The sequence below is a fragment of the Notamacropus eugenii genome, chromosome 1 (assembly GCF_028372415.1).
Source record: "Notamacropus eugenii isolate mMacEug1 chromosome 1, mMacEug1.pri_v2, whole genome shotgun sequence".
NCBI classification, from domain to species: domain Eukaryota; kingdom Metazoa; phylum Chordata; class Mammalia; order Diprotodontia; family Macropodidae; genus Notamacropus; species Notamacropus eugenii.
The window spans coordinates 48,006,563-48,031,027 of record NC_092872.1 but is presented as its reverse complement, the minus strand read 5'-3'; the positions used below and the strand labels follow the sequence as shown (position 1 = coordinate 48,031,027).

The window sequence follows — 24,465 nt, the reverse complement described above, 5'->3', positions numbered from 1 at the left end:
TTTCCCCCCTACCCTACCCCCATTCCCCCAGTAGCAAAACCAAACAGGGTCCCTGGGTTACTGTAGGCCCATATGTTATTGTAGCCACTGCTGCCTGCCAGCACAAACACCCAGACTTGACAGTCCAACCTTTACAGCAGGGAGCCCAGGTGTAGGAGGCATCCCTGGCTCTAACTGGACACTTGGTTAGAAAACCTCACCTTTATTAAGGGCAACTCCTGATTCGCTTCCCTCCTGACCCCACCCCCACCAAGGAAGGGATTCCTGAGAGTGTGTTATTGATGTAAGGAATGGAGGAAGGCTTTAAAAAGAGAAGTTAGGAAAACTGATGTCCGAAAACATTGTCTTTGGGGAACGCCCCATATAAACAGTAGCCATGTGCCTGTGGAGCTGCAGAGGGGCTACCTGACCTGGGAGAGCGAGCATATACTCCACCCCATGTCCTCTGTCTGTAGCCTCTCCTGAAGGAGGACAAACGTACAACGGAACCCAAGCATGCAAATTCACAATTACGCAGTTACAGTCATACTCTTACACGCCCAGTCTTCCTCCCCTCCCCCACCCACATTCCCTCCACACAACCATTCACTGTTGTAGTGGTTGAGAACCCGCTGCTCTATTATTTTGGGGCCTCTGGAAAAGGGAGGAAACCCGCCCAGGGGAATGAAGAAGGTTAAGATCAGCCTTTGTAGCCGGTCTGTAATTCTGTCTCCCCATTTAAACACAGATTGCTGGAAGCCTGATCCCAGCCAGCAAAGAAAAGGGGTGATTCTTAGGAGCTTTTGGGAAAAGTAAGGGTGGGGGGAGAACTTTAGAACATGGGTTCTTTAATCTCAGGGCCATGAATTGGTTTTTAAAAAATATTTTGATAACTGTATTTCAAAAATAATTAGTTTCCTTTGAAATTCTGTGTATTTTATTTTACTCACTTAAAGTATTATTCTGAGAAGAAGTTGATAAGCTTCTTCAGGCTACAAAAGGAGTCCAGGACACACACAAAAAGTTAGGAACACCTGCTTTGGATGGGAAAAAGTTTTTCCAACGACAATAACTTGACCTGACACGCAGATCTTGCTCATCCCCATTTAACCAACTCTTTCGACAGCAACACTTCCCCATCCCCCTCAAAAAATAATTCCATCCTCCCCACCAAATATCCTACCTCCGCCCAAGTGTTCATGGCCACAGCCACCCAGAAAAACTCACGTCTTCAGCCAAACACAAGTAAAAATAGGCTGCGGACTGAAAAAGGAGAGGGCCTTGGGCCAAAGCAAATAGCCTAGCACAGATATCCAACTTAGAACAGCCCTGTGAACAGCCTAGCTGGCACAGAACGCTGCCCCAGAAACATTTACTACAGGTACCTTGGGTAGTCCCAGAAACCAGGTAGCCTTTGAGGCATTCCCTGTTTTAATATACTGAAATGATTTCTGAGAAGTAGCAGAGGAAAGAGGGAAGAGACAGGAGGACCTGCAAGGGAGAACAGAAACACACAAAGCCAGAGGAGAAGAAAAGGACACAGGACAAAGAGAAGGTGAAGAAATAGGGGAAAGAGACAGGTGAGACTCAACAGGCCTTCCCCTCCACTCCAGGGCAGAGAAAGCTGTCCCTGGGCACAGCCTGGAGTCCCCCGGGTCAGAGGCCTTTAATCTAGAGTTTGTGAACTTGTTGTTTTTTTTAAATAGATAACTATTTCAATATAACTGATTTCCTTTGGAACCCTATGTATATATTTTTTTGCAATTAAAAATATTATTCTGAGAAGGGCTCCACAGGTCCCGCTAAACCGCAAAAGGGAGAAGGGAAGGGGAACATTTAGTAAGCATCCACCATGTGCCAAACACTGTGCTAAACACTTTACAAATATTATCTCATTTGTACCAAAAACACAAAAGAGTGGTTAAAAACCCCTGCTCTAGGGTTTCTTCTTAGAAAACCAGTTTCTTTAGGATCTAAATTTCCTGTCTTTTTTCCTCCATGGCAGACTGTGGGAGAGATGGTGACTCTGGAGTCAGTCTGGAGTTTAGAGCTTTTGTATATCTCACCTAATAACATTTTCACCTGTAAGCCAGGAGTCCCTTCTGTTCCCTCTGACAAATGGAGGAGATCCCAGAATTCCTGCTGTGTACTTGCCCATTTTTGACAAAGGCTGGCTTCACTAGCCTACATGGCCATGGAATGGGGGCAAAGTGTTATCAAAATGACATTAGAAAATGGCTTCTGCAAGACTCCTGCTTAGCCAGCCAAGGAAGGATTATTCCCATCCCCACCTTTGGGTTCTGAGGGACCAATCAACCAATCAGCAGTTAAGTTCTAGAAAAGTAAAAATAAATACAAAGGTGAAGGAGAGAGTCGTAGGGTCCTACTTCCTTCCAACCCACTAAAAACACCATCTGATTTGAATGGATGGATGAATGGATAAAAAGCATGCTTTCAGCCCTTACTACATTTCTGGCACTGTGCTATACACGAGGATATAAATACAAAAGGCAAGATAGTCCCTTTCTTCAAGAAACTTACCTTCTAAAGGGGGAAGGCAACACATAGAAATCTAGGGAAGAGTGATTTGGTGTGAGGAAATACAGGAATGATGACTAGAGCCGCAGGGTAACTTATTTGGACGGTTGTTGGCCGAAAGCATTCCATTTGTGCCAGGTCAGAAAGAATCACCTCTCCTAGGACTCAGGGCCCAGCAGAAAAGGAGGAGAAAAGTGTCCAAACCGTCATCTCAACGATAACAACTATTAATTTACAAAGCATTTGTCATTTGATGTTTTCCATTTTCTACTGGAATACACAGACATTCCCCAAGTCTCCTCTGTCTTGCTATTATGCCCCTAGTTTCCTCACCACTTATATTTCCCCTTCTTTTCTCTCCCTCACCCTTAAGGGAGTGCCCAGCCCATCTAAATACACACACCTATTAGAGGGACTGAGGGTTCCTCCACAATTGCGGAGACTGTGGCTTTGGGATACCCAAATTCCAAGGCTCCCAAGGTTCTCCAAGACAGGCTCATGAAAGGGGGAGAAAAAACAAAAGATAAAGAGAAGAGGAATATAAGGGAGCACTCCTGAGTCCAGACAAACCCATTTCTGCCACTCCTCTGGCACTGATGAGATTAAACAAAAAAGTCACCCAGTCTGGGGAAGGAAGATGATAAAATACGGATCCCTAAGCGGTACATCATAGAGATGCCAATTGGCCAGATCAGGAAAGGCAAAGGGCCAGCGAGGGCAAAGACTGTAGACCAAAAGGAAAGAATAACCTAAAGCAGGGAGCAGGAGAGCTAAAGAGAATAGACCCTACAGTAACTCAAAGAGAAAAAAAAATCTTGTCCCTCTAACGGGACAAGATCCGAGGAAATTTGTTCAGGTACCTTTCTACTTGACCCTTTCCACTCCCCAATTCCAAACTATTCCCTAAAGGAACAAAGGAGGGAAACCAAGGCATTGCTAAGCCAAGATGACACTCTTATTCAGGGACAGGAAGTTAGTGAGGAGGAATGAACTGCCCAAGATGGTGCCTGGGGTGAACATGAGACTACCACCACAAAGGACTCCCATGTTGCCAGTACATATTCAAGGAGCTAAATCAGTAGAAACCTCCCACTCATACTCTCCTTATACAGAGAACAGATAGTAGAGGAACAGTCAGTGGTTTCATCTTTTCTCATCTGGACTACTATCACTGCTGCCAAACTAGTCTACCTGTCTTTAGTCTTTCTCTTTTCTAATACATCTTTCATTGTGGTGCTACCTTTCTAAAATACTTCTTCGATCATGGCATTCCTCTCCTCAGAAACCTACAGTGTGTCCCTATTACCTACCAAATAATGCATAAACTAGTCTGACATTCAAGGCCCTTTACATGCTAGCTTTAATCAGCTTTCCAGCTATACCTCATATACTACTCCCCTTCACGTGTGCTACTTTCTAGTCAGACATTCTGAACTTACCCTCTCTCATTTCTACACCTTTCCAACATCATTCCTCAACATTTGGAATGAACTTTTCTTCCTTTCCTCTCTACCCTTTCTTTTTTTTAAAAAGATAAAATAGACTATTTTAATGATATAAAAATGAAAATTAATACATCTAGGATAAGAAGGGAAGTGGGAGATTGGGGGGGGTGGAAATCTTTGTATCAAATCCTCTCTACCTTTTCAAGTCCTTCTCTCATTCTTCAGAGAGATAGTTCCAAACTTTTTTCTCTCTTCAAACCCCAACCACATTTCCACATCCCTAAAGCAAATGATACCCACTGGTTAACACCATGGGCCTCCTTTCAAGTAGCCATTAAACCACTGATGACAACTCTTTCAGTCTAGCCACTCAACTGAGTCTAAATCTACCTAGCTATACTATTGTCAAGCCCAGTCCACATCTTTCTATTTTTTTCCTATGAGAATATTATGATAATCTTTGCCAATTTCTAAATTCTAGGTAAGTTTTATCAATGGCATTTCCCTGGTCTAGCACATAGTTAGCCTATCAAAAAAAAAAAAAAAAAGAAGAAGCATCAAGGTTAGTCTGCCACGATCTATTCATGATGAAGTCATACTGGCTCTCTGTAAACATTGCTTTCTTTTCTAGACATTAAATAACCATTCTCTTAATAAAGTATTCTATATCCTTGCCAGGAATTAAAGACCAGCTTTCTGACCTATACTCTGCAGATGCCATTCTCCTCTTTACTCTGAAACTCAGAACAGTATTTGCTTTTTTCCACTCCTGTGACACATCTTTCACTCTCCATGATCTTTCAGAGATCTCTGCAAAGCATACCCCAGAATGTAGTTTTTCTGATACTACTGACAAACTAAGAGCATCTTAGGACTCATTACTTCCCTTCTCATCTTGGCTTTAACTCCCTTTTGAAACTCCCTATGGCCATTTTTGTTTTTTTGCTTTCTAGTCCAGATTATTCTCCTTGGCAGAGAAAATAGAAGCAAAATTAGATCTGAGTAGTTCTGACTTCTCATTGTCATTTATTATCATCATCCCATCCGCCCTGTGCACCCACCCCTTCCTTAATTTCTTGCATCTTGCCAGCCTAGCTGAAAACAAAAAGAAAAAACAACCCTTTTGGATGACCTTAGCAGTTCGCAAGAGCCTCAGTTCATCATCAGTTTTAGGGCCCCTGATGATACTGTTAAAGGGCCATATGATTATATTCATCCATCACTATATTAGTCTTGCTTTCACATCTCTCCTGTAAATCTTTTTAAGATCTATATTAGTCAATGCATGCATCCATATTTTTCTCTTTAGACTACTTCCTCTTCTTTTCCTCAGCAGAACTGATCCCCTTCGTGTATCTTTAGAATTTCATTCCTGACAGTTTCCAATCTTTCCTGGACTGACTTCCCTATAGAATTTTTAGTCTGTGGATCCTATCCATCCTTTCTCTGAGTCCTTTGAAATCTGTTCTTCGAACATCTAGGATACATGTCAGACTATGCCAAACTTTCATCGTCTTTCCTATCACAAATTCTAAAGGGATCAAAGGTCACTTCTCAAGGTCATTTCTACTTCAGCAACCAACTTCTCCTTGTTGGTGAGAATCAGGACCAGAAAAGCAGCTTCCCTCTTCCTTCCCCTGAATTTCAAAAGATGAAACTATGATTAAGGTAAGTCAAATTACAAGCTGCTCTATTTTGAGCAAAAAGACAAGTTCAGCAGATGTTTGAATAATTGAAGACAACCCCCCATCACCATTACATCATGTCTCTGTTCCAGGTGTGAGATCTATCATCTGAACTCTTCATCTATTTCCTCTTTCTGTCTAGGTGGTCTATAGTATATTCTGACAACAAAATTGTTTTTCTTTCTGCCGGCATTGACCTTTTTGCAGATGTTCTCCACTATCTTTCACCTCCCTCTCCTCATTCTAAGATCTCCGTATGAGAATGTCTTTTTAATATACAAGATACTGTACTTTTCTCCTCCTATCCCATTCTCCTTTTATATAAAGCATACTACTCCAGAGCCATGTTCCGGTAATGGGTCTCATCTTTTAAAATTCAACTCAAATGCTACCTACTGCAAAAAACCATTTCCAGATCACCTCCTTTTAATAAATTTCTTCCTTCAGAACTCAGATTCTCTTTGTATTTCTCCAATGGATGCATCATGTTTTACTATAGCTCATTGTGAATGTGCGTCCCTTCCTTCTACTAGACTACAAACTTTACCTTGATTCTGTCATCCCTTTAAGGTATAGTCTTATATGTTCATTGCTAAAGGAGTAGTCTAAGTCTACACTTGTTGCCTCCACTTTCTTATCATCCATTCACTCCACTTCTTACTTCTCTGTGTAACAGTGAGTGAGTCCTTCCACTGCTCTGGTCCTCAGTTTTCTCATCTTTAAAATGATAAGAATAGACCAGATGACCTCTGAAATGCCTTCTGATTCTAAATCTATGATCTGATGGTGTATGGAATGGCATAGGGTGCCCAAAATAATGCCCCCTCATCTGAAAATATCTCTTCCCACGAGTGCCTAAATTTTACCACTGGGGATTCATTCTTTTAAGTATGCAAATGCACATCTTCTTGTTGTGGGGGAGGAAAGGTGAGAAACAGAGACAGAGAGAGAGAGAGAAACAGAGACAGACAGACAGAGAAGAGCATTCAAAAACTTGCTAACTTTAGGGTTTTGACTAGAGGAGGTTCCTGCAAAGATCCTCCCAGAAAAGTTAAGGTCCATCCTTTGCAGGATCTGGTGGCCAGAGATCAGATAGAGGGCTTGTACTACACTCAGTGGCTCCCAACCCCTCATGCTTTACTCAAAAGCCTTATCTCCCTGAACTTCTCTGGCTCTGGGCTTTTTAATCGACACCCACTTCCCACACACCCCCCCCCAACTCTTTTTGGCAGAGGGAAGGTAATGGGAAACAAGAAGTGTCTGCAATGTTAGGAGGGAGAGAGGACTGGGAAGAGGTCCAGGAATTGCCAAATGGAAACTAATCTCAGCAGGAAATCATTGCATCACACTTCAGACAGATTCCCCCAACCCCCTTCCACGCTTCTGTGAAAAAATCTCCCCGATTCTTTAGTGTGGTACAATCCTGAGCATACACACATGCACGCACACACACACATGCACACATGCACACACACACACACATATGCATACCCTACATAAATCCCCCTGTCCCATCTATCTAAAAGCATGGGAAACCTTAGTGACAGCATCAATGGTCTGAGCCCAAAGACATACGTTGCAGAGAGTGGAGGAGAGATTGAAGACCTACTCAGGCCCATCTCCTCCCAGGGCCTTCCTCTTCTCCCTTCCTTCTCACAGCCTCAGACAAGCTACCTCCAGAGGGGCAGCTGGGAAAAGATATGACAGAAAGGAGAGTCCCCTCCCCAATGCTCCAATTTTCTTGGGTGCCTGGGCTGGGGGCAAATCAACTCTGTCAGCTCCAGATGTGGGGGGAAAATGACCTCATTCTTTTCCACAAGAACATACCATATGGGGAAGGAAAGGGAGGGTGGTGGAGAAGAGAAGCAAAAAAGGGCTTACATTTCTAATGGAGGAGACAGCAGAGAACACTCCTAAGAAGCCAGGTCAAGAGGCATAGTGTCCAGGGTTCAGGCCCCTCTTGAACTCTCTGGTCCTGAGAAAGTCCCACAGAGTCCGTGTGACCCTTTGGCTTCTCTCAAGGGCATCCAGAATTCACAAAGCCAATCCTCCTAAAATAACTATAAACAAAATGAATGCTGGATAGCCCCCTCCCCCAAAATAGAATTGAAAGAGAAAAAAAAATTTAAAAATTGAGGGTATTTGTTCTAAAGAAAATAAAGCAAAAGTAGTCACTATCTTTAAATCTACGAAAGTTATAAAATGAAAAAACATTGCCCTTCCATTTACTGTATGCACATCAGTACAAAATTCATTCAAAGAGCGATAAAAGTTAGGTATAAACAAGAACTTGACCAAAGTGAAGCAGGTTCCTGAACCCCTTTCCCGGAATGTCTTTAAGAATAGGTGAGACATGCATCTATCTTAGATTCCTGAAGAATAGCGACTGGAAGGACCAGGTGACTGACCTTTTGAGGGCTTTTCCTGCTGTAGTGGAAAGAAGTCTTAATTTTAAATCAGAGCACCTAGGCTCAAATCCTAGTTCCTTCCCTTCCTAGTTCTGTCACTGTGGGCAAAGGACTTAGCCTCTCTGGGCCTTGGTTTCTTCATCTGTAAAAATGAGGGAAGAGACTAGGTATTCTTTAAGGACTCTTCTAGACATAAATGGATGGCCTAGAAAGATTTTTAAAAGCACAAAAGACATTCTACAATTCTAGATTCTCCCCATTAAAAAAAAATACTCTCCACTTGAGCACAAAGATGGACTGGGCTATACTACTAGGCCTTGCTCCTCTAGCCTAAGGTCTCCAAAGCCCCTTTCTCCCCTTGGCATTCTCAAGCCCTGGGCCCCCATCCTTTAGAGGTTGCCAAAGAACATGAACCTGGTGTTCAAGGAATAAACGACATGACCCTTGTTTTCCAAGATCTCATTTTGGCACAGAGACTTGGACACATCCTCAAGTCTGCCCCTACCTCCAAAAAAAGAAAAAACATACACAGACAAGTATACACACATAAACCTACATCCTCTGGCACACAGACAAGAACACACACACACACACACACACACACAAACACATGTGTGTGTGCATACTCAGACACACATCTCTGGGGCCCAAACAGGAAGAAATATGTTTTCATTTCTAAGTAAGGGGTATGTGTGTCTGATTGTACTTACACTGGAACTACTGGACAGTTATAAACTGTATTGGAAAGAAACATTTATCCCTACCCAAAATGGTTTCTCAAGTATATAACTAAAATGTAGTCACTTACACGCCTGCTTGTTGGGTTTCACAATCTCCAAGCACTTTCTAGAAGGGACTCAATTATTTGTTAGGCTCCTCAGGGAAGATGCAGCGTGCCAGATTAACCCATCTTAACAGCTTCAGTCCAGAGATGGGGCAGAATGTCAGTTTGGGAGTGGTACTCAAATTCTGTCCCATGACTCCAATGGGCAGCAGCAGCCCCAAAGCAAGTCTGACGGGAACTCTAACCTTGGCCCAAGTCCACTTAGTCTAAAGTTTTGGGAGACAAGAAATAATACACACACGAGGAAAACATGGCCCTTAAAGAAATCCAAATGAGTAAGTCCTGCTTCTAAGAACAAACTGCAATCCTTTTTGTAAAAGTGCTTCAGTTCATAATTCAAACTGCATTCACTCTTTCATTCAATGAATATTTATTTTGAGGCCTAGCCTTTGGAAGATACTGGGGTTAAAATGGCAAAAATGAAACAGACCCTGTCCTTAAGGACTTTCAATTCTTCTGGAGGAAATTGCATGTACATAGATGTCATTATAAAATATACTCAAAGTATTGGGGAGCATCAAATACTAGGCGGAATCAGGAAATTACTCAGGGGCATAAAAATACTGCTGGTCTCCCACCCTCAGTGTTCGCAGAGGGGGCTCAACTTTCCTTCCCACTACTACTAACACCCTAAATACTAACCACTGCCACCAACTGGCAGGTAAACCCATGAGCCTTAGGAGTGTCAACACCATCTCCCAACCCAAACCACCCATCTCCTTCCAGTCCAGCCCTGAAGGCTAGCATCCTAGGCAAGTAACAACACCCCTGGAGATTCAGCTTAGCCCCTGCTTTTGCAGGGGCTGCAGCCACGGCCACTGACATCCCAGAAAAAGAAATTCTCATCACCAGTGCCTAAGCCCTGCTAAATGATTCGATATCAATAGCTGATATTAGGGGATGTGACATTAATGAAGAGGTGTTGCTTCTGCGTCCTAAGGAACATGGAATCTTCCCATAGGACTTATGGCTAGAACCTTCCATGTTTATCATCTTCCCCATGAGAATGCAAGCTCCTGTCTTACTTTTTCATTTGTATCCCCGGTGATTAGCAAACTGCTTTGCAGCAGGTATTTAAAAAAGGCTTTTTCATTCACTCAGTCACTGCTCGCTCAAATGTCACCACTTCCATGAAACTCAAACACCTCACTTGGACTTCTCCTCTGCTCTAATGTCACTCTTCTTGATATCACAGTAACTTGAATACTTGTATCCTTCCCCCCAGCTCTTTCTTCCAATCTTTCTTGAGATCAAGCATTTCACTGGATCTGTCTTTGCATCCCCAGTCCCTGGCACAGTGTTTTGCAGGAAGTAAGTGCTTAATGAATGTTTGTTAAGTTGAATGACTCTCAGAGATGGAAGGTACCTTAGAGATCCCTCAAGGTATATGAACTATAGGACCCACTTTTAAAAGCAACCCAAAGCAGTAAGGAGAGTGGAGCCATTGCCACCAGGGTGCTTTTCACCAACATTCAGCTTCCTTGCCTTTAAAATAAAGCAGCTGGACTAGATCAGGGACTATTGCCCTTTTGGGGGTTTTGGGGGAGAGAAGACCCCTGGCAGTCTGGTGAAGTCTATGGACTCATAGATAATTATGATCCAGTGGATACAGCAGTGGACCTAGAGTCAGGAAGACTGAGTTCAAATCCAGCCTCAGACACTTACTAGCTGGGTGACCCCGGACAAGTCATTTAACCTCTGTCAGTTTATCCACTATAAAAGGGGACAATAATAAACACATACCTCACAAGGTTATTGTGACGGTCAAATGAGATGATATTTGTAAAGTCCCTGGCATAGAATAGGTACTTATTCCCTTCCTCCCTTGTTAATGATGTCAATAATAATAATAATAATATTTTAAAATAAAATATATTATAAAATAATGTTTAATAATAAAATATATTATAAAAATAATATTTAATAATAAAATAAAATGCCCAGAATGGCAAAGGAAACTGACTGTGCTGAAATACAATTTTAAAAAAAGTTCACAAACCCCAAGCTAAAAAGCCCTCTGCTAGATTTAGCTCTAGATTTCAGCCTATGATGGTGTGAACACTGGCTAGAGAAAACCAGGAAAGCCTAAGCCTGAGCATTATCCTTCAGAAAGCCAAGGGCTGTGTGGCCAGAGCCCCAGAAAAGGAATGTGGAGGGAAGCGACCCACCTGTCCCTGCTCACCGTTTCCCAAGTAGAAGTAGTAATGATGGCTAGAGTCCTGGGACACTATCTTACAGTCTGACTTACAGTCTGGGCTTCTGCACACTGGCTCTGTGGAGAGGCTGACCCCACCCACTGCATGTTCTTCCTTCTGGGCCCTCCCGACACTCTGTCCGTATCTCTTCTGCACTTAACACATTATACCCCATCTTCTAGAAAACTCAGTGACCAAGAAGAGTGAGGAGCACAGTTGGGAAAACCAGGGAAACCCAATCAGTCATGACCACTAAAAATCTGTTAAGGCTAGAAATAGAACACACAGTTGGGGCTTCTCCTTACTTAACTAAATGAAAAGAAGGTAAAACCAGTAAGACTGGTAAAAAGCTCAGAGCCATTCATGGATGCTACGAAGAGGATCAGGCAAGTTAGACAAGCCAAAAGAAGGAACCAAGGCAGGGAGGGATGGGAGGGGTAAAAAGTCAGACTGCTAGCCCTAAGACCAGCTGGTCCTTTGACCTCTATGAAGCAGCCCCAGAGCACTCTGCCCCAAGATGGTCACTCCCTGCTCCTACAGTACTAATTACTATTGTCTGTGCCATTGATTTGGCAATCAATCACCTGCTACCTAGAGACACCTCCTATTCTAATTTGCCTTTTCTGGTTTGTACTATTGGTTAGCTTTTCATGGGTTTACATCTTACTTCCTTTACTAGACTACGAGTTCTCAGAAGGCAAAGACGGTAGCTAGCAGCTGAGCACAGAAAAGACACTCAACGTCATCAGTTTCGTTGATGGGAATATGAATAGACGCAAGCCCCCATGAACTGGGCCTGGAGCCTCCCTCATTTTTTTCTGTAAAGCCAGATTATCACCAACAACAGAAAAGAGAGAGTGCTCTTAGATCCCAGGGAGAGGGTCAACACTGGGGGAAAAAAAGAAAAAGACAGATTGAGCCATCAGTGGAAAGGGTAAACAGAGAAGCGAATGGTCTTTTTAAAATGATTTTTTAAATTGTTTGTTTTTCTTGGATTTTAAAAAACCCAAGTCAAAATTTAACATCTTAGGGAAAAAAACCACTTTTCAAAAAACATTTCCCCCTTCCCCAATAAATCACTGCTGAAACCTAGGGAAATGGAGCAAGCAACAAAAAAGGAAACAAAGAATGGTTTGCCGATTTTCACTAGGCTTGACTTAATCTGACTGTGCCCTTCAGGTGTCATTCCATTTCTCTCCCTCCTTTGGAGGCCAACACACACGTCCTCCATTCTCCCCCCAGCCCCTTGCTTCCATCTTCCACTTCAATGAAAATGCCTTTTCCAAAGTCACTGGTTGAACCTCACAGCCTTTCCTCACACCTCACTCTTGATTTCCCTTGATTTCTTTGTAGAATGTCCTGCACCAACCCCTCCCTCTCTCTGAAACTCCTTCCCACTGCACTGACTTTTCACTAGTTCTTCCTGTGTCTGGTAACATGCAACTGCCACCTAAAGTTCAGTTCTTGGTGCCTTGCTCTTTTCCCTATACCCAATGATTCTGAGAACTCATCATGCCTCTTGGTTTCAACTATTGCCTGAATATTGATGACTCCCAAACGTCCCTTTCTACTTCAGAACTGAGCTCCAATCCCTCCTATCCAACTTAGAGGAAGAGGACAGCCGACTTCAGGTTTTTAAAGGGATGTCCCTAACATCTGCCCTGCTTGGCCCCAAAGGGCAAACTGAGGAGCCATGGGCAGACCTTCCAAAGAGATATCATTCAACTTCATGTTAGGAAAAACTTCCCAACAGTTATAGCTGCCACGAAATGGAATGGGTCACCTTAGAAAAGAGGGAGCTCTTGGAGCAATCAAGAAGAGAAGAGAATAGGTGATTATTTCACAGGGATGTTAGAGAATTCTTTTTCAGGTAAGGGATGGACTACATGATTATTGAGATTACCTTCAACTTCAATTCTTTTATTTCCACTTGAATATCTCAACTCAACCTATATACTGAACTAAGTATCTTCACTTGAAACTAGGTTCTCTTCCCAACTGTGATACTCTAGTCCATGGCACCACCATTCTATCAACCTTCAAACCTTGTTAAAGGCTCTGACTTTCACCCCCCCCTTAATATCCCACACCGGATGAGTCACCAAGTATGATTGATTCTCCTTCAATATGCCTTTCCTCTCCATCATTTACTCTCCACCCCCACTGACATCTATCTTGTCCTTTGTAAGGACATACATACCTGGATATTGCTCTAAATGCTTCCTGGGCAATTTTCTGAATCCAGTTCTTCTCATCTCCAGTCCATCCGACATTCTACTCCAGATTAATTTTCTTAAAACATTGTTTATGCAGCATATCATTCTCTTATTCAAAAAAATCACAATAGTGAAATTTCCTATTAGATCAAATCCAAATTCCTCAGTCTGACATTTGGCCTTCATCAGTGGGCCTCAACTTAGCTAGGCAGAAAAGTGGGTCGTATATAGGATAAAAGGAACTCAGGAAGACCTGAGTTCAAATCTGTCTTACACATTTACGAGCGGTGTGACCATGGGTAAGTCATTGAATATCTCTTAGCCTCATTTTCCTCATTTACAAAATAGGGATAATAATAGCACCTACCTCCAAGGTTACTGTAAGAATCAAATGAGATAATACTTGTACAGTGTTATCTATATGCTAGTTTTTATTACTAATCAGCCTTCTCTCGCACTGCTGGTCAACAAAGATCCTCCCTTCCTGCCAGGACAATCTCATCTCAGGCAGCATGCATGCCAGCCTAATTTGTATATTCACATTTTTTTCTTTTTTACCATCTATCCCTTCTGCAAGGAAATGCATTCTTATCTCCTTCCTCTCTGCCTATCCAAAGTGTTCCTACTCTTCCAGGGGAAGTTTAAAAGCTGCCTTTTCCACAAAGTCCGCCTTGGCTATCACAAGGCAAACACGTCTCTTTCTCTGAACTCACAAAACACTTGTAGCCTAATTCTGAAAGTGACAGAAATCTACTTATATTGGGTTTTTTTAAATTGTTTCAGACACTTCTGCTTTTATCTCCTTTATCATTTACTTTGTTCTTTTAAATTGGGGATCCCATCTTCTATTTCTTTTAAGATGACAGATTAGGAGCACGAAGGGGCCTTAGATGATCATCTGGTCCAACCTCCCTCCCCTCCCCACCCCTCAGGCATTCTACAGAAGAAATGAAGGCACAGAGAGGTTGAGAGAGCTGGCAAAGCACAAAGAGACAATAAGGGAAGGATCTGAGATCTGAACCTTGGTCTTCTGTCTGTGAATTCAGTTCTCTTTTGTGCCATGGCACCAAGGAGGAGTTCACTGAATACTTGTTGACTTGAGCCAAATTCCTCAAACTAGTCTTGAGGGGGCCTGCCAAAAAGACACAGTCTGGCTGATAAAGTCCTATTACATACACATAGGCCAAGCTTTGCATTTCATTAAGACAAAGCTAAGTTAACATAAGCACATAATCTTGGAAACAGGCCCTTAAGTGAACAAGTTGTTATTCTTCACCACAGAATTATAAACCAAACAAAAAATTAATAAATCTGTTAATGGTTCTTCCTTTCCTGCTGCACCTGTGATCCATCCATTGATTGACTGACTGATTGATGTACTCTCAGCAGACACTTTCTCAGAACCAGGCTTAGGTGTATGTAAGATGGGGCTCATACATTCTTACATACGCCCAGGTTCTCTCTCATAGTTCTTAGTGCTCTGCTACATCTAAAAGCAGAGCAGATATCAAGTCCAATCCAACCATTGTTGGGTTGTTTTTCAGTTGTGTCCCACTCTTCATGACTCCATTAGGGGTTTTCTTGACAAAGATACTGGAGTAATTTGCCATTTCCTTCTTGAGCTCATTTTACAGAGGAGGAAACTGAGGCAAACAGGGTTAAGTGACTTGCCCAGGGTCATATAGCTAGTAAATGTCTGAGGCCAGATTTGAACTTGGAGATGAGACTTCCTGACTCCAAAATCAGAGCTCTATCCACTGTGCCAGCTTATTGCCTCAATCCAACTAGCACTGATTAAATGCCTATTATGTGCAGCTCACTGACTAGGTGCTACAAATACAAACTCAAAACAAAAAATTAAAATAAAAAAAAAACTTTAGCTCCACAAAATTATAAACCTCTGAAATTCTTTCCCTATTCAGCAAAAGAAATTTTCTGAGGTTGTTTTTTTCACACTCCTTTTCACTCCTCAGTTTTACCTCCTCATTCAAATCTACCCCACCAAATCTAACCAGAGATACTAAACTCTTTTCTCTGAAATAGCTATCCTAAGTCCCAAGTGCTCCCAGAGTGTCTCCCATGAGACAAGAGACAGGATCCTGGGAAGATGAGTGAACTGGACCTAAGTAGATCAGAGAAGGATAGCTGGAGAGAGTAACTTTTATCTACATATCTGCCCATATCTACAAGCATGGAAGCTGAAAAACAGTGGACATAAAGGAGAAAGTAGGAAGCTGCATGAAGGAGAATTCAACCAGAAGATGGCTATAGATGAGGACAAGCGATGTCTTCCACTAGGAATATCTGAGTAAGAGAAATTGTAGTGAGTAGGATCTAGAATTTTTTTTGATTAATGTCTGGAAAGATGTGTTTCCCAGCTCAGCACCAGAGTAGATCATGTGCAGCAGAAAAAAAATCCCAACCACGTGTGTACATGCACGTGTACTTAAAAGTGAAGTCATAACTAGGGAGGGGAGGTCAGGGCTTTGTCCCAAGTGTTAATTCAGGCATCCTCTTGCTTTATACTTCAAGGTCTATTAGCCAGTCTCCCCACAGGAGTAGGGAGGAAGGTTAGCCATAGAAGAAGGAGAGAAAGAGGAAGAGAAAAAAGGGAGCAGGATTATGAACCAGCTGAGGAATGAGGAAAGCAATGACAGATCATCCCCTCTTCTGGCAAGACTGCATCTTCATGTCCCCTACCCTATCCCTTGGGCAAACCTCAGTTCCCCACCTCTCCCAACTGTGTGCTGTGTAAGGCACCACCAGCAGCCCTCCAAATTGTTTTGTCCCAGGTGAAAATTTTTCTAATTGTGTAAATATTGCACATATAAAGAATGGTGTCATTTAAGCCTATCCATTAATATTCTCCCTCAGGTATTTTTAGTTCTAATGCAGTAAACAGGTTTGATAAATATCAAATAAATTTCTCCTCTCCTTAATTTTTTTTTTGTAGACAAAGTGTTCTTAAAGCAACTAATACCTCACTTATCTGCAGTAATGGAAGGGAGCAGGGAACTAGATAGTTCAAAGTAACAAAGAACCAATCACTACTTGCTTTTAACCAATGAATGACTCAATGAAGTATTTGAGGATACTGTGGTATGCCCAGTCCTAAGCAGAAAATAATAAGAAAGAGTAATTGAAGAGGAAGAGAGCAGACTTGTCTTTCTTTGGAAAATGTTGCATTTCTCTTAATGACCCAGAGTTTCTTTCAAAAAACAAAGGTTCATCTTTGTAATAGCAATAGTCTTCTGCTGATGAAGTATGGCTGTGAGTCATGAATACCACAGTCTCTGAAGAACTTAATTTGAGGATCACCCAAGGGCAAGAAGAGGCACATGGTGGGTAAAATCAAGCTGCAACAAATTAGAAAAGAGGGATTATGCAGGAGAATGGGCATCAAGAATATCATCCAAGAAACATAGGGGGGGAAGGGAAATGGGCCAGTCATTCAGTAAGAGCAAAGGACAGGCTACCAACAGATCAAGTGGTCTCTGCTGGTACCCCTACAATGCCAAAAGAACTAGACAGAAGTCCCTAGCATATTAAATGGTAGGGTAGGCTTATGAAAAGGGATGGACGCATAGGAGAGGCAGGCATGAATATAGTAGATAAGTTGTGACCTCAGGAAAGAATACCTACATTGATGAGACCCTTGATCCAATGATATATAAGATGATAGATAATTAAGGAATAAATTGTGTGTAGTATAGAATACAAGTGCCTTAAGTAACAGTTCCAAAGAGGAGAAATCGGTGTGTACTGGAGTATGTCCAGAGAACATCAGGAAGGAGATGGCTCTAGAACTAGACCTTGAAGGATGGGTAGAACCTGGATAGATGGAGACGGGAAGAAACTTAGATAAGGGGAACACAGAAGAAAAGCATAATTTAAGTAAAAGTAATATGGCTATTTTGGGACACTCCTAATCCTCCTGTCCCTGCTTAGCTCAAGCCAATATTAAAATGAATCAGCTGAGGAAACTGCAGCAGGAAACAGCTGAACTAATTGTGATGTGTCAATGAGACAGAATATGATGGCATCATAAAAACTGAGAAATTCAGGAAAACATGGGAAGAATTATATGAACAGCTGCAGAGTGAAGAAAACAGAACCAGGAGTACCAGGTGCACAGTGATAGAAACGAAGACAACACAAATACATCAGAACACAAGTCAAGTACGATAACCAAAACTGGCACCACTTTACTAATGTTGGAACATACTACCTTCCTCTCAGGAGAGAGGTGGTGGATTACAAGTAGAGAATGTTAATACTGGCCAATTTTGCTTAACTATTTTGTTTTTCTTTTATAAGAGAGGGTACCATGGGAAAGAATTATAAGGATACAGCATGAAAATAAAAATGCATTCAAAAAACATTTTTTAAAAAACAATTAAGTGAATTGGCTTTTCTCAGGCAAACAGTCATCAAGCAGAGAGAAAGTACTCAGGACTAAAAACTGCATCAATAGTATACAAAGTGGAGGGGCTGTGAACAGTTCATTGAGGGCTATCTATAGTCACACCAAAACATGATGCTGGTATGGATTGGATTGGCCAGAACGTCTGTCTAGGAGAGGAGAGAAGAGCGATTCTCACAGGCTCAGTCTGCTTACACCGGGAATCTTATACCTACAGCCAGAGAAATGTGGCTGACAACCTTTCAGGTTCACTCCTCTCACTCTGGTATAGTATAAACTTATCTCTAATAGGTCAGATGTGGAAAGGCACCGAATGCTAACATGAATATTTTGATATTCGTTCTATCTTTAATCTCCATGGGGTATTGGGCAACAGTAGAATCTCTTGCTCAATGGCTTTGGATATCTCAAACACTTTTTTAAAAAGCATAATTCTAAATTGCTTTTCAAAGTGACTGGACCAATGGATAGCTCCACTGGCAGTGTGCCTGCCATCTCCCATCCCCTCAGACAGGACATGCATCCTTTATCATCTTTGCATCAACTCTTCAATTTGTGGACAAGGAAACTGATGGCCATCAATGTGAAGTGACTCGTCCAAGTTCACAGAGGTATTACGTGGCAGAGTAAAGATTAAAACAGGCTCTCTGACTCCAAATCCAGAGTTCCTGCCACTCCTACCAGACTGCCTCATCATTAGGTTTAACAGTAAAGATTACATCTTTTTATGGCTCAAAGTTTTAGGCCCTTCAGAATGTTTAGTCTTGGATCTCACTAGAAGAAAGTATAGAAGGTCTGAAATATGACTAGGAATTGGACAGCTGGATTTTCCCTGATCCATTCACTCACTCACTTATATGATGTTGGACAGCTTGCTTGATTTCTCCACGATACATTTTCCTTTCCTTAGGGAATGGAAATCCTACCTTCCTCATGATGGATGCCACAGCTATCTACAGAGACCCTACACAAGAATGATTCCAGATGTAAAGGCTCAAAGCATGGATATACCCTGGGACAGGCTGGTAGGTCAACCTAGGATCCTAGAATTCAGTGTTGGAAAACACCTCTGAGGTCATAAATCCATCACTTCTTAAAGTGTGGGTTGCCACTTTGAAAAATTTAGCAACAGTAAAAGGTTTCTGAACACACAACAACCAAAAACTAATTAAAAATCAAAAATGTAATGAATCCAAGGTGTTTCTGGCAGCACTTGCCCGTGTTGCATCAAACAACTTCACTGCAGTCTTGGTTCTGAACACAAAGCATGCCCACTTTTGTACTGAGTGCTGTCAGGACACACAACGCCAACTAACTGCTAAAATGTGAAAAGGGGTCTCAAGTGAAAAAAGTTTAAGCAATCCTGAGGCTAGTCCAATCGGCACCTGAGCAGGCACCCCATTCAACCCATCCCTAATGAGGAATCCTCTACCTTCTAATTTTCAATTTTTGCAAAGGCACCCAAACTCAAGAGGGCATCTCTCCACTCTAAGGAAGGAGACTTGGTCATGCTGCTAACTCAAGCCCTGATTTACTCCACCCCCCTCAGGTTCCTCTACCCTCTGATTGGAGGGCTGGAGGGCAAAGTCCTTCCAATGCCTTCCTTTATAGAGGGCAGAAACTGGACTCTCAGCTCACTCCACTTTGCATTTGCTGCTCTGCCTGATTTCAACTCCACACAACAATGTGACCTCAGGCAAGGCATCCCCGATGTCTGGTCCCCCCTCCTCACCTTCCTGCTTTTTAGTATGTTATATCCTCCTTTAGATTGTAAGCTCCTTGGGGGAAGGGAATGTCTTTATTTTTATTAATTGTATCCTCAGTGCTTAGAACACTACCTGGCATATAGTAGGTTCTTGATAAATGTTCATTGAATTAGACATGAAAACCTCCTCCGTCTACTTTCAATCTCCAACAACAGCACTTCTGCAGGCCCCCACGGCTTCTGTGTTTTAAATACTCTTTAAAAGCTCACATTTGCTAGCACTTTGAGTTTTGCAAAGTGCTTTTCCCCACAACTGTATGACATAGGGCTTGAAAAGTATCATTAGTTGAATTCTACAGATGAGGGAACTGAAGATCATAAAAGCAATTATTTGTAATAAGTAAAGCTCATTGATTACCAATTTAATTTCAATTCAACAAAACAGACTAAATTCCTACTCTGTATAAGGAAGGCACTGTGCTAGGTGTCGGGGATATTGTTGGTTGTCCTTCATTATCGAAGAGGACCATGGCATCAGAAAGGTGATGCCATGACTTGCAAATGAATTGGATTTAAGTGGGGAGGGCTGTGTAAAGTCACCAGCCTCACTATCTCCTCCAGAGCCATATGGGTCCAGTGGCAGGATACAGATAAGGATGACTAGAGATGGTCCACTGGGAACATACTAACCCCAAAGAGCATATAGTCCACTAGAGAGATGGAACAAGTGCACAAACAAGTAAACAAAAAATTACATGCAAGGTAATTTCAAGAGGGAAAGAGTGCTAATTATTTGGTGGGAAGCAGGAATAAGCTCAAGCATGAGGTGACACAAGCTGTGCTTTGAAAAGCTGAGGCACAACTAAAAACTAAGGGGGTGCCCATCATTTGGGGAGTGGCTAAACAAGTTATGGTATGGGAATGTTCTGGTACACTATTGTGTCCTAAGACATGATGAAAAGGATACTTTCAGAAAACCTGGGAAGATTTATATGAACTGATGCAGAGTGAAATGAGCAGAACCAGGAGAACCATTTACACAATAATAACACTGTAAAGACAATTTTGAAAGATTTAAGAACTGTGGTCAGTGCAGAGCCCTGCCATGATTCTATGGGACTGGTGATAACTTCTCAACAAAATGGTGATGGACTCAAGATGCAGAATGCAATTTATATCTTCGAACATGGTTAATGTGAGAATTTGTTTTGCTTGACTACACAACTTGATTTTATTTTCCTTTTTTTTTCCCAATGGAGGGAAAGAAAGTAAACGTTAACTGAAAAAATAAAGAACTGAGGCACAGGACAGGAGAGATGAGTTTCCCTCAGTCATATAATTAGCATCAGAAATGAAAATTAAATGCTCATAAAGAAACATACCCAGAAGAATCAAATTGAAATTTCCTGTCTGGATTTCTAAGGCTCAACAGAAGGTGGTTATTCTCCTTCCCCTCTACACCCCACCCAAAAAACTCAAAGCGATATTTAGTCATGTCCATTACGTGTAAACTTTCTCCCCTCACATCCTTAATTTTAATGCTCTGGGTGACACAAAGAAGAATAAGAGATATTACCTTCCCTCAAGGAATTTCTAATCTAGTTAGGAAGAAAGACGTAAATATGTACGAAGATAAATGATATCAGAGGGTAATAACAATTTAAAGCAACCATGTTTTTGGTAGAAATAATATCACAAGGGACTCTCTGCCAGAGAGTAGTCTAGAAAGGAAGAACTATTTGCTCTAAGTCTTGAAGCACAGGGGGGATTTGGATCCTACTTTCTCTCCCAACGTCCAGAAAGTGAAAGTATTTTTCTTGATGCAAACAACTCATGGTTATTCACATGTAGCTTGTCACAACAATTGTTGAGTCCCAGGTCACCTTCCATTACTCAGAATACTTCTAGGTCACCTGACACCATGATCATTTGCTTTCAAAACATTTAAGCTCATTTTAAACACTGCACTACAATGTTTCCATAATGTCCATCTGCTCCAAAATATCACAACTTATTCCAAATTCAAAAATGATTTCTAGATTATCTGTCTCATTATTACCAGGATTTGGAATCAGTGGTCCTGAATTCAAATGTTAGCTCTATCACTTACTACATCAGTGACTCTCCATGATCAGTACATAATAACGACTACACAATGCATAATAAAATAATGAAAAATATGCCAAATGGTGATAAACCTGCTACTCTTCTAGACCCCAGTGCACACCAGCTAATTTCTCTGGGCCTCAGTCTCCTCATTTCTAAAATGACACTAAAACCTAAAGCAGTATCAAAGTCAAATAAAGTAGAGGCAGGTCCCTGAAAGCCACATATTGACTTAGAAAACCATAAATAAACATTATCTTTATTGTATTTTTATTTATTTTGCTAAACATTTCCTAGTTACATTTTAATCTGGTTCAGGCCACACTGCCGAGTTTGGGGGGCCAGACGTATGCAGCCTGCAGACCTGAGCTTGATCCCTCTGGCCTAAAGTCTTTCCAACTACAAATGTAAGCTCCTATGGACAATAACAGAGAGGTGAGGTATGCAGATTTTTTTTCCTTCTTGGCCTCCTTTTCAGGTAGATGTCCAACTATTTCCTCCTAAGCACTGCCACAGGGGTCTGGCTTTTTTTTTAACTGTACGTATGAGTTTTACTCAACATAGTGATTGTTAGGCAAACAACTCAATTCGATAAGCAAATAATTGGTACATAATAACTATTACACAATGCATAATTAAATAATGAAAAATATGCCAAATGGTGATAAACCTGCCACTCTTCCAGGCCCCAGGGCACACCAGACATGAGACTGATCTAGATGCAGGAATCCTAGGGAGTATACTTTGAGTTATCTCTCAAGCAGCAGAACAGATAATTCTCATGAATATTGGACTCATACCTCTAGAGAACTGATCATTAGACACTAGGGCTGAATCCTGGGGGAATGTTAGACTTGGGGACTCATAATTCAAAGAAGGCACTAGGGATCCAAATGGACAGTTTACACTCCTAAGTGACTAGAGACATGAACAGCAAAACCATCCTAACCTTGAAAATTGGGAAGGTGTTAGGAACCAGACAGTTGTTCAAGTGAAGCAATTCAACAATGATTAAAACAACCCCCTCAAAACATCTCCTAATTTGGGAAAAGTCAGTTCTGAGCAGTCCTAGACAGAATGCTAGATTGGCCTCTCTCCTCCAATTCCACCCAGCAAGACTTGTGAGTTTCCTTCTCTACTGCAAAGACGTTTGAACTTTAGTTGAAACATGGTTCTAAGTTTTCATTGTTCTAACATGCATCATTTTTTGTCCACAGCAAAGCCAGGCAAGCTCCTGCTCCCCATCTAGGAGAGAAATAATAACAATTTCACTTTTACAGGGTGAACTACAGAGGATGGCTGGGACAAAGAGTGCCAACGGAATTTTGTGGGGGTTTGACCCCCTTAACTTCAGGGCAAGCCCAAATACATTTCAGATTAGTGATAACGTCTTTGCCATCTAAGTGCGCCAAACATACACATTCCCCATCTTCCAAACACCGTTGCAAAAATTCCACCCAAAAAAACCATGCTAAATCCCACATATCTATGGCCAAGCCAAGTAAGGAAGGGAGATAGATATGTAGGTTCAGCTGTCAAAGTGTGTATGTTTCTGTCTGGGGTTGTATCTAGATCTCTGGGAAAGTTGGGAAGACAGCGGGAGTGTACATGGAGACCAAACATTCTCTTGGCCTTCATGGACCAAACACAGAACCAGAATTCGGGCCTGCTGCTTAGAGATGGTCAGGCCTTACCCACAACTTTTTCAGTCAGTTCTCCCCGTCCTTCCCCACCCCCTTGCCTTCCTCCAGGCCCAAAGCCATGGCAACAGCACTGCCAGCATCTCCAGCCAAAGACCAGTTGGCAAAAAACAGGGAAAAGTGCAGTGAAAGAAGGGGAGAGTAGGCCCCCTTACCCTGGGCCAACTGGTACAGAGATGGTCCCTGGTACCCAGATCCCCAATCTGCTTGCTCCTCCAAGATTGCTTACAGCTTCCCTATGGGTGGGTCTGTGCCCCAAAAGAGAAGGGGGGCAATAGCCAGACCCTCCTATCTCCAAGTCGAAAGTCTCTCTAAGTAGAAACACTGTAACCTCCTGTTGAAACACTGTAACCTGTCCCAAGGCAGCCACGATGTGTCACCCAGCAAGGGTGCCCCACCTCCACGTGAACCCAGACATCTGGGATGTGCCACTTCCGTCCCGGGCATCACAACACAGATAGCGCTGGGGTGGGGGTCGCAGAGGCTGTGCGTGGAGGGGGGTCCGGAGGAGCTGGGGGTCTGGAGGGAGGTGGAGAAGAGGGAGGCCAAGGGGCTGAGGATGGTGCTGGAGCCGGACCAGAAGCCGGAGCGAGCGGGGAACGGTTACTCACAGCGAAGTCACGTCGGGAGGGATGGGCAGCTCGGGCCCAAGCCCCCGCAAGCCGCGGCCGGAGCAGTTGACGCTGCAGGCACCGCCGGGCCCCGGGGTGCAATCGCACTCAAGGCCGCAGGGTTGGCAGCCCGGGTCTGGGGCGGCGGAGAGGCCCCCGAGGCAGAGACCCAGGCAAAGGCAGAAAGCGAGGCGGGCGGGGGCGGGCGCGGGAGCAGGGGGCGGCCGGGGGCCGCCATGACCGTGCGGGGAGGGGGCTGCGAGCGGCGGCCCCTGTCCCCGCGGCATCGCTCAGTGCACCCTGCGCATGGCCCCGGCCTGGCCCGGCCCGGCCCAGCCCGGCGGCCGCCGCCCCGCAGCCGCAGCAGCAGCCGCGGCCGGAGCCAGAGCCGGAGCCGGAGCCGGAGCCGGAGCCAGGCCCGGCCGGAGCGCTCACGCCGGGCTCCCGGGCTGCATGGGCCGGGCGGCGGGGAGAGCGGCGCGGACGGACGGCGGCGGCAGCGAGTGCGGCGGCGGGCTCGACCTCTTCCTTCCCGGCTCGGCTGCCGCCGTCGCCTGGGCCAGGCCGCGCTCGCTGTGCAGTGCCGGGCCGGGGTCGCTAGGGCTCCTCC

The 24,465-nt window shown here is 43.2% G+C and overlaps 1 protein-coding gene across 2 annotated transcripts in view; it reads right to left on the bottom strand.

Annotated features, from left to right (window-relative positions):
• The window catches only part of PKD1 (polycystin 1, transient receptor potential channel interacting), a 110,959-nt gene extending 86,802 nt beyond the window's left edge, over positions 1-24,157 (bottom strand). For both annotated transcript variants that reach the window (XM_072599516.1, XM_072599518.1), the window contains exon 1: positions 23,856-24,157. In XM_072599516.1, the coding sequence (XP_072455617.1) occupies positions 23,856-24,142 (287 nt within the window). In that variant the 5' untranslated portion in view covers positions 24,143-24,157. The remainder of the gene's footprint in view (positions 1-23,855) is intronic.
• Between the last annotated feature and the right edge of the window lie 308 nt (positions 24,158-24,465).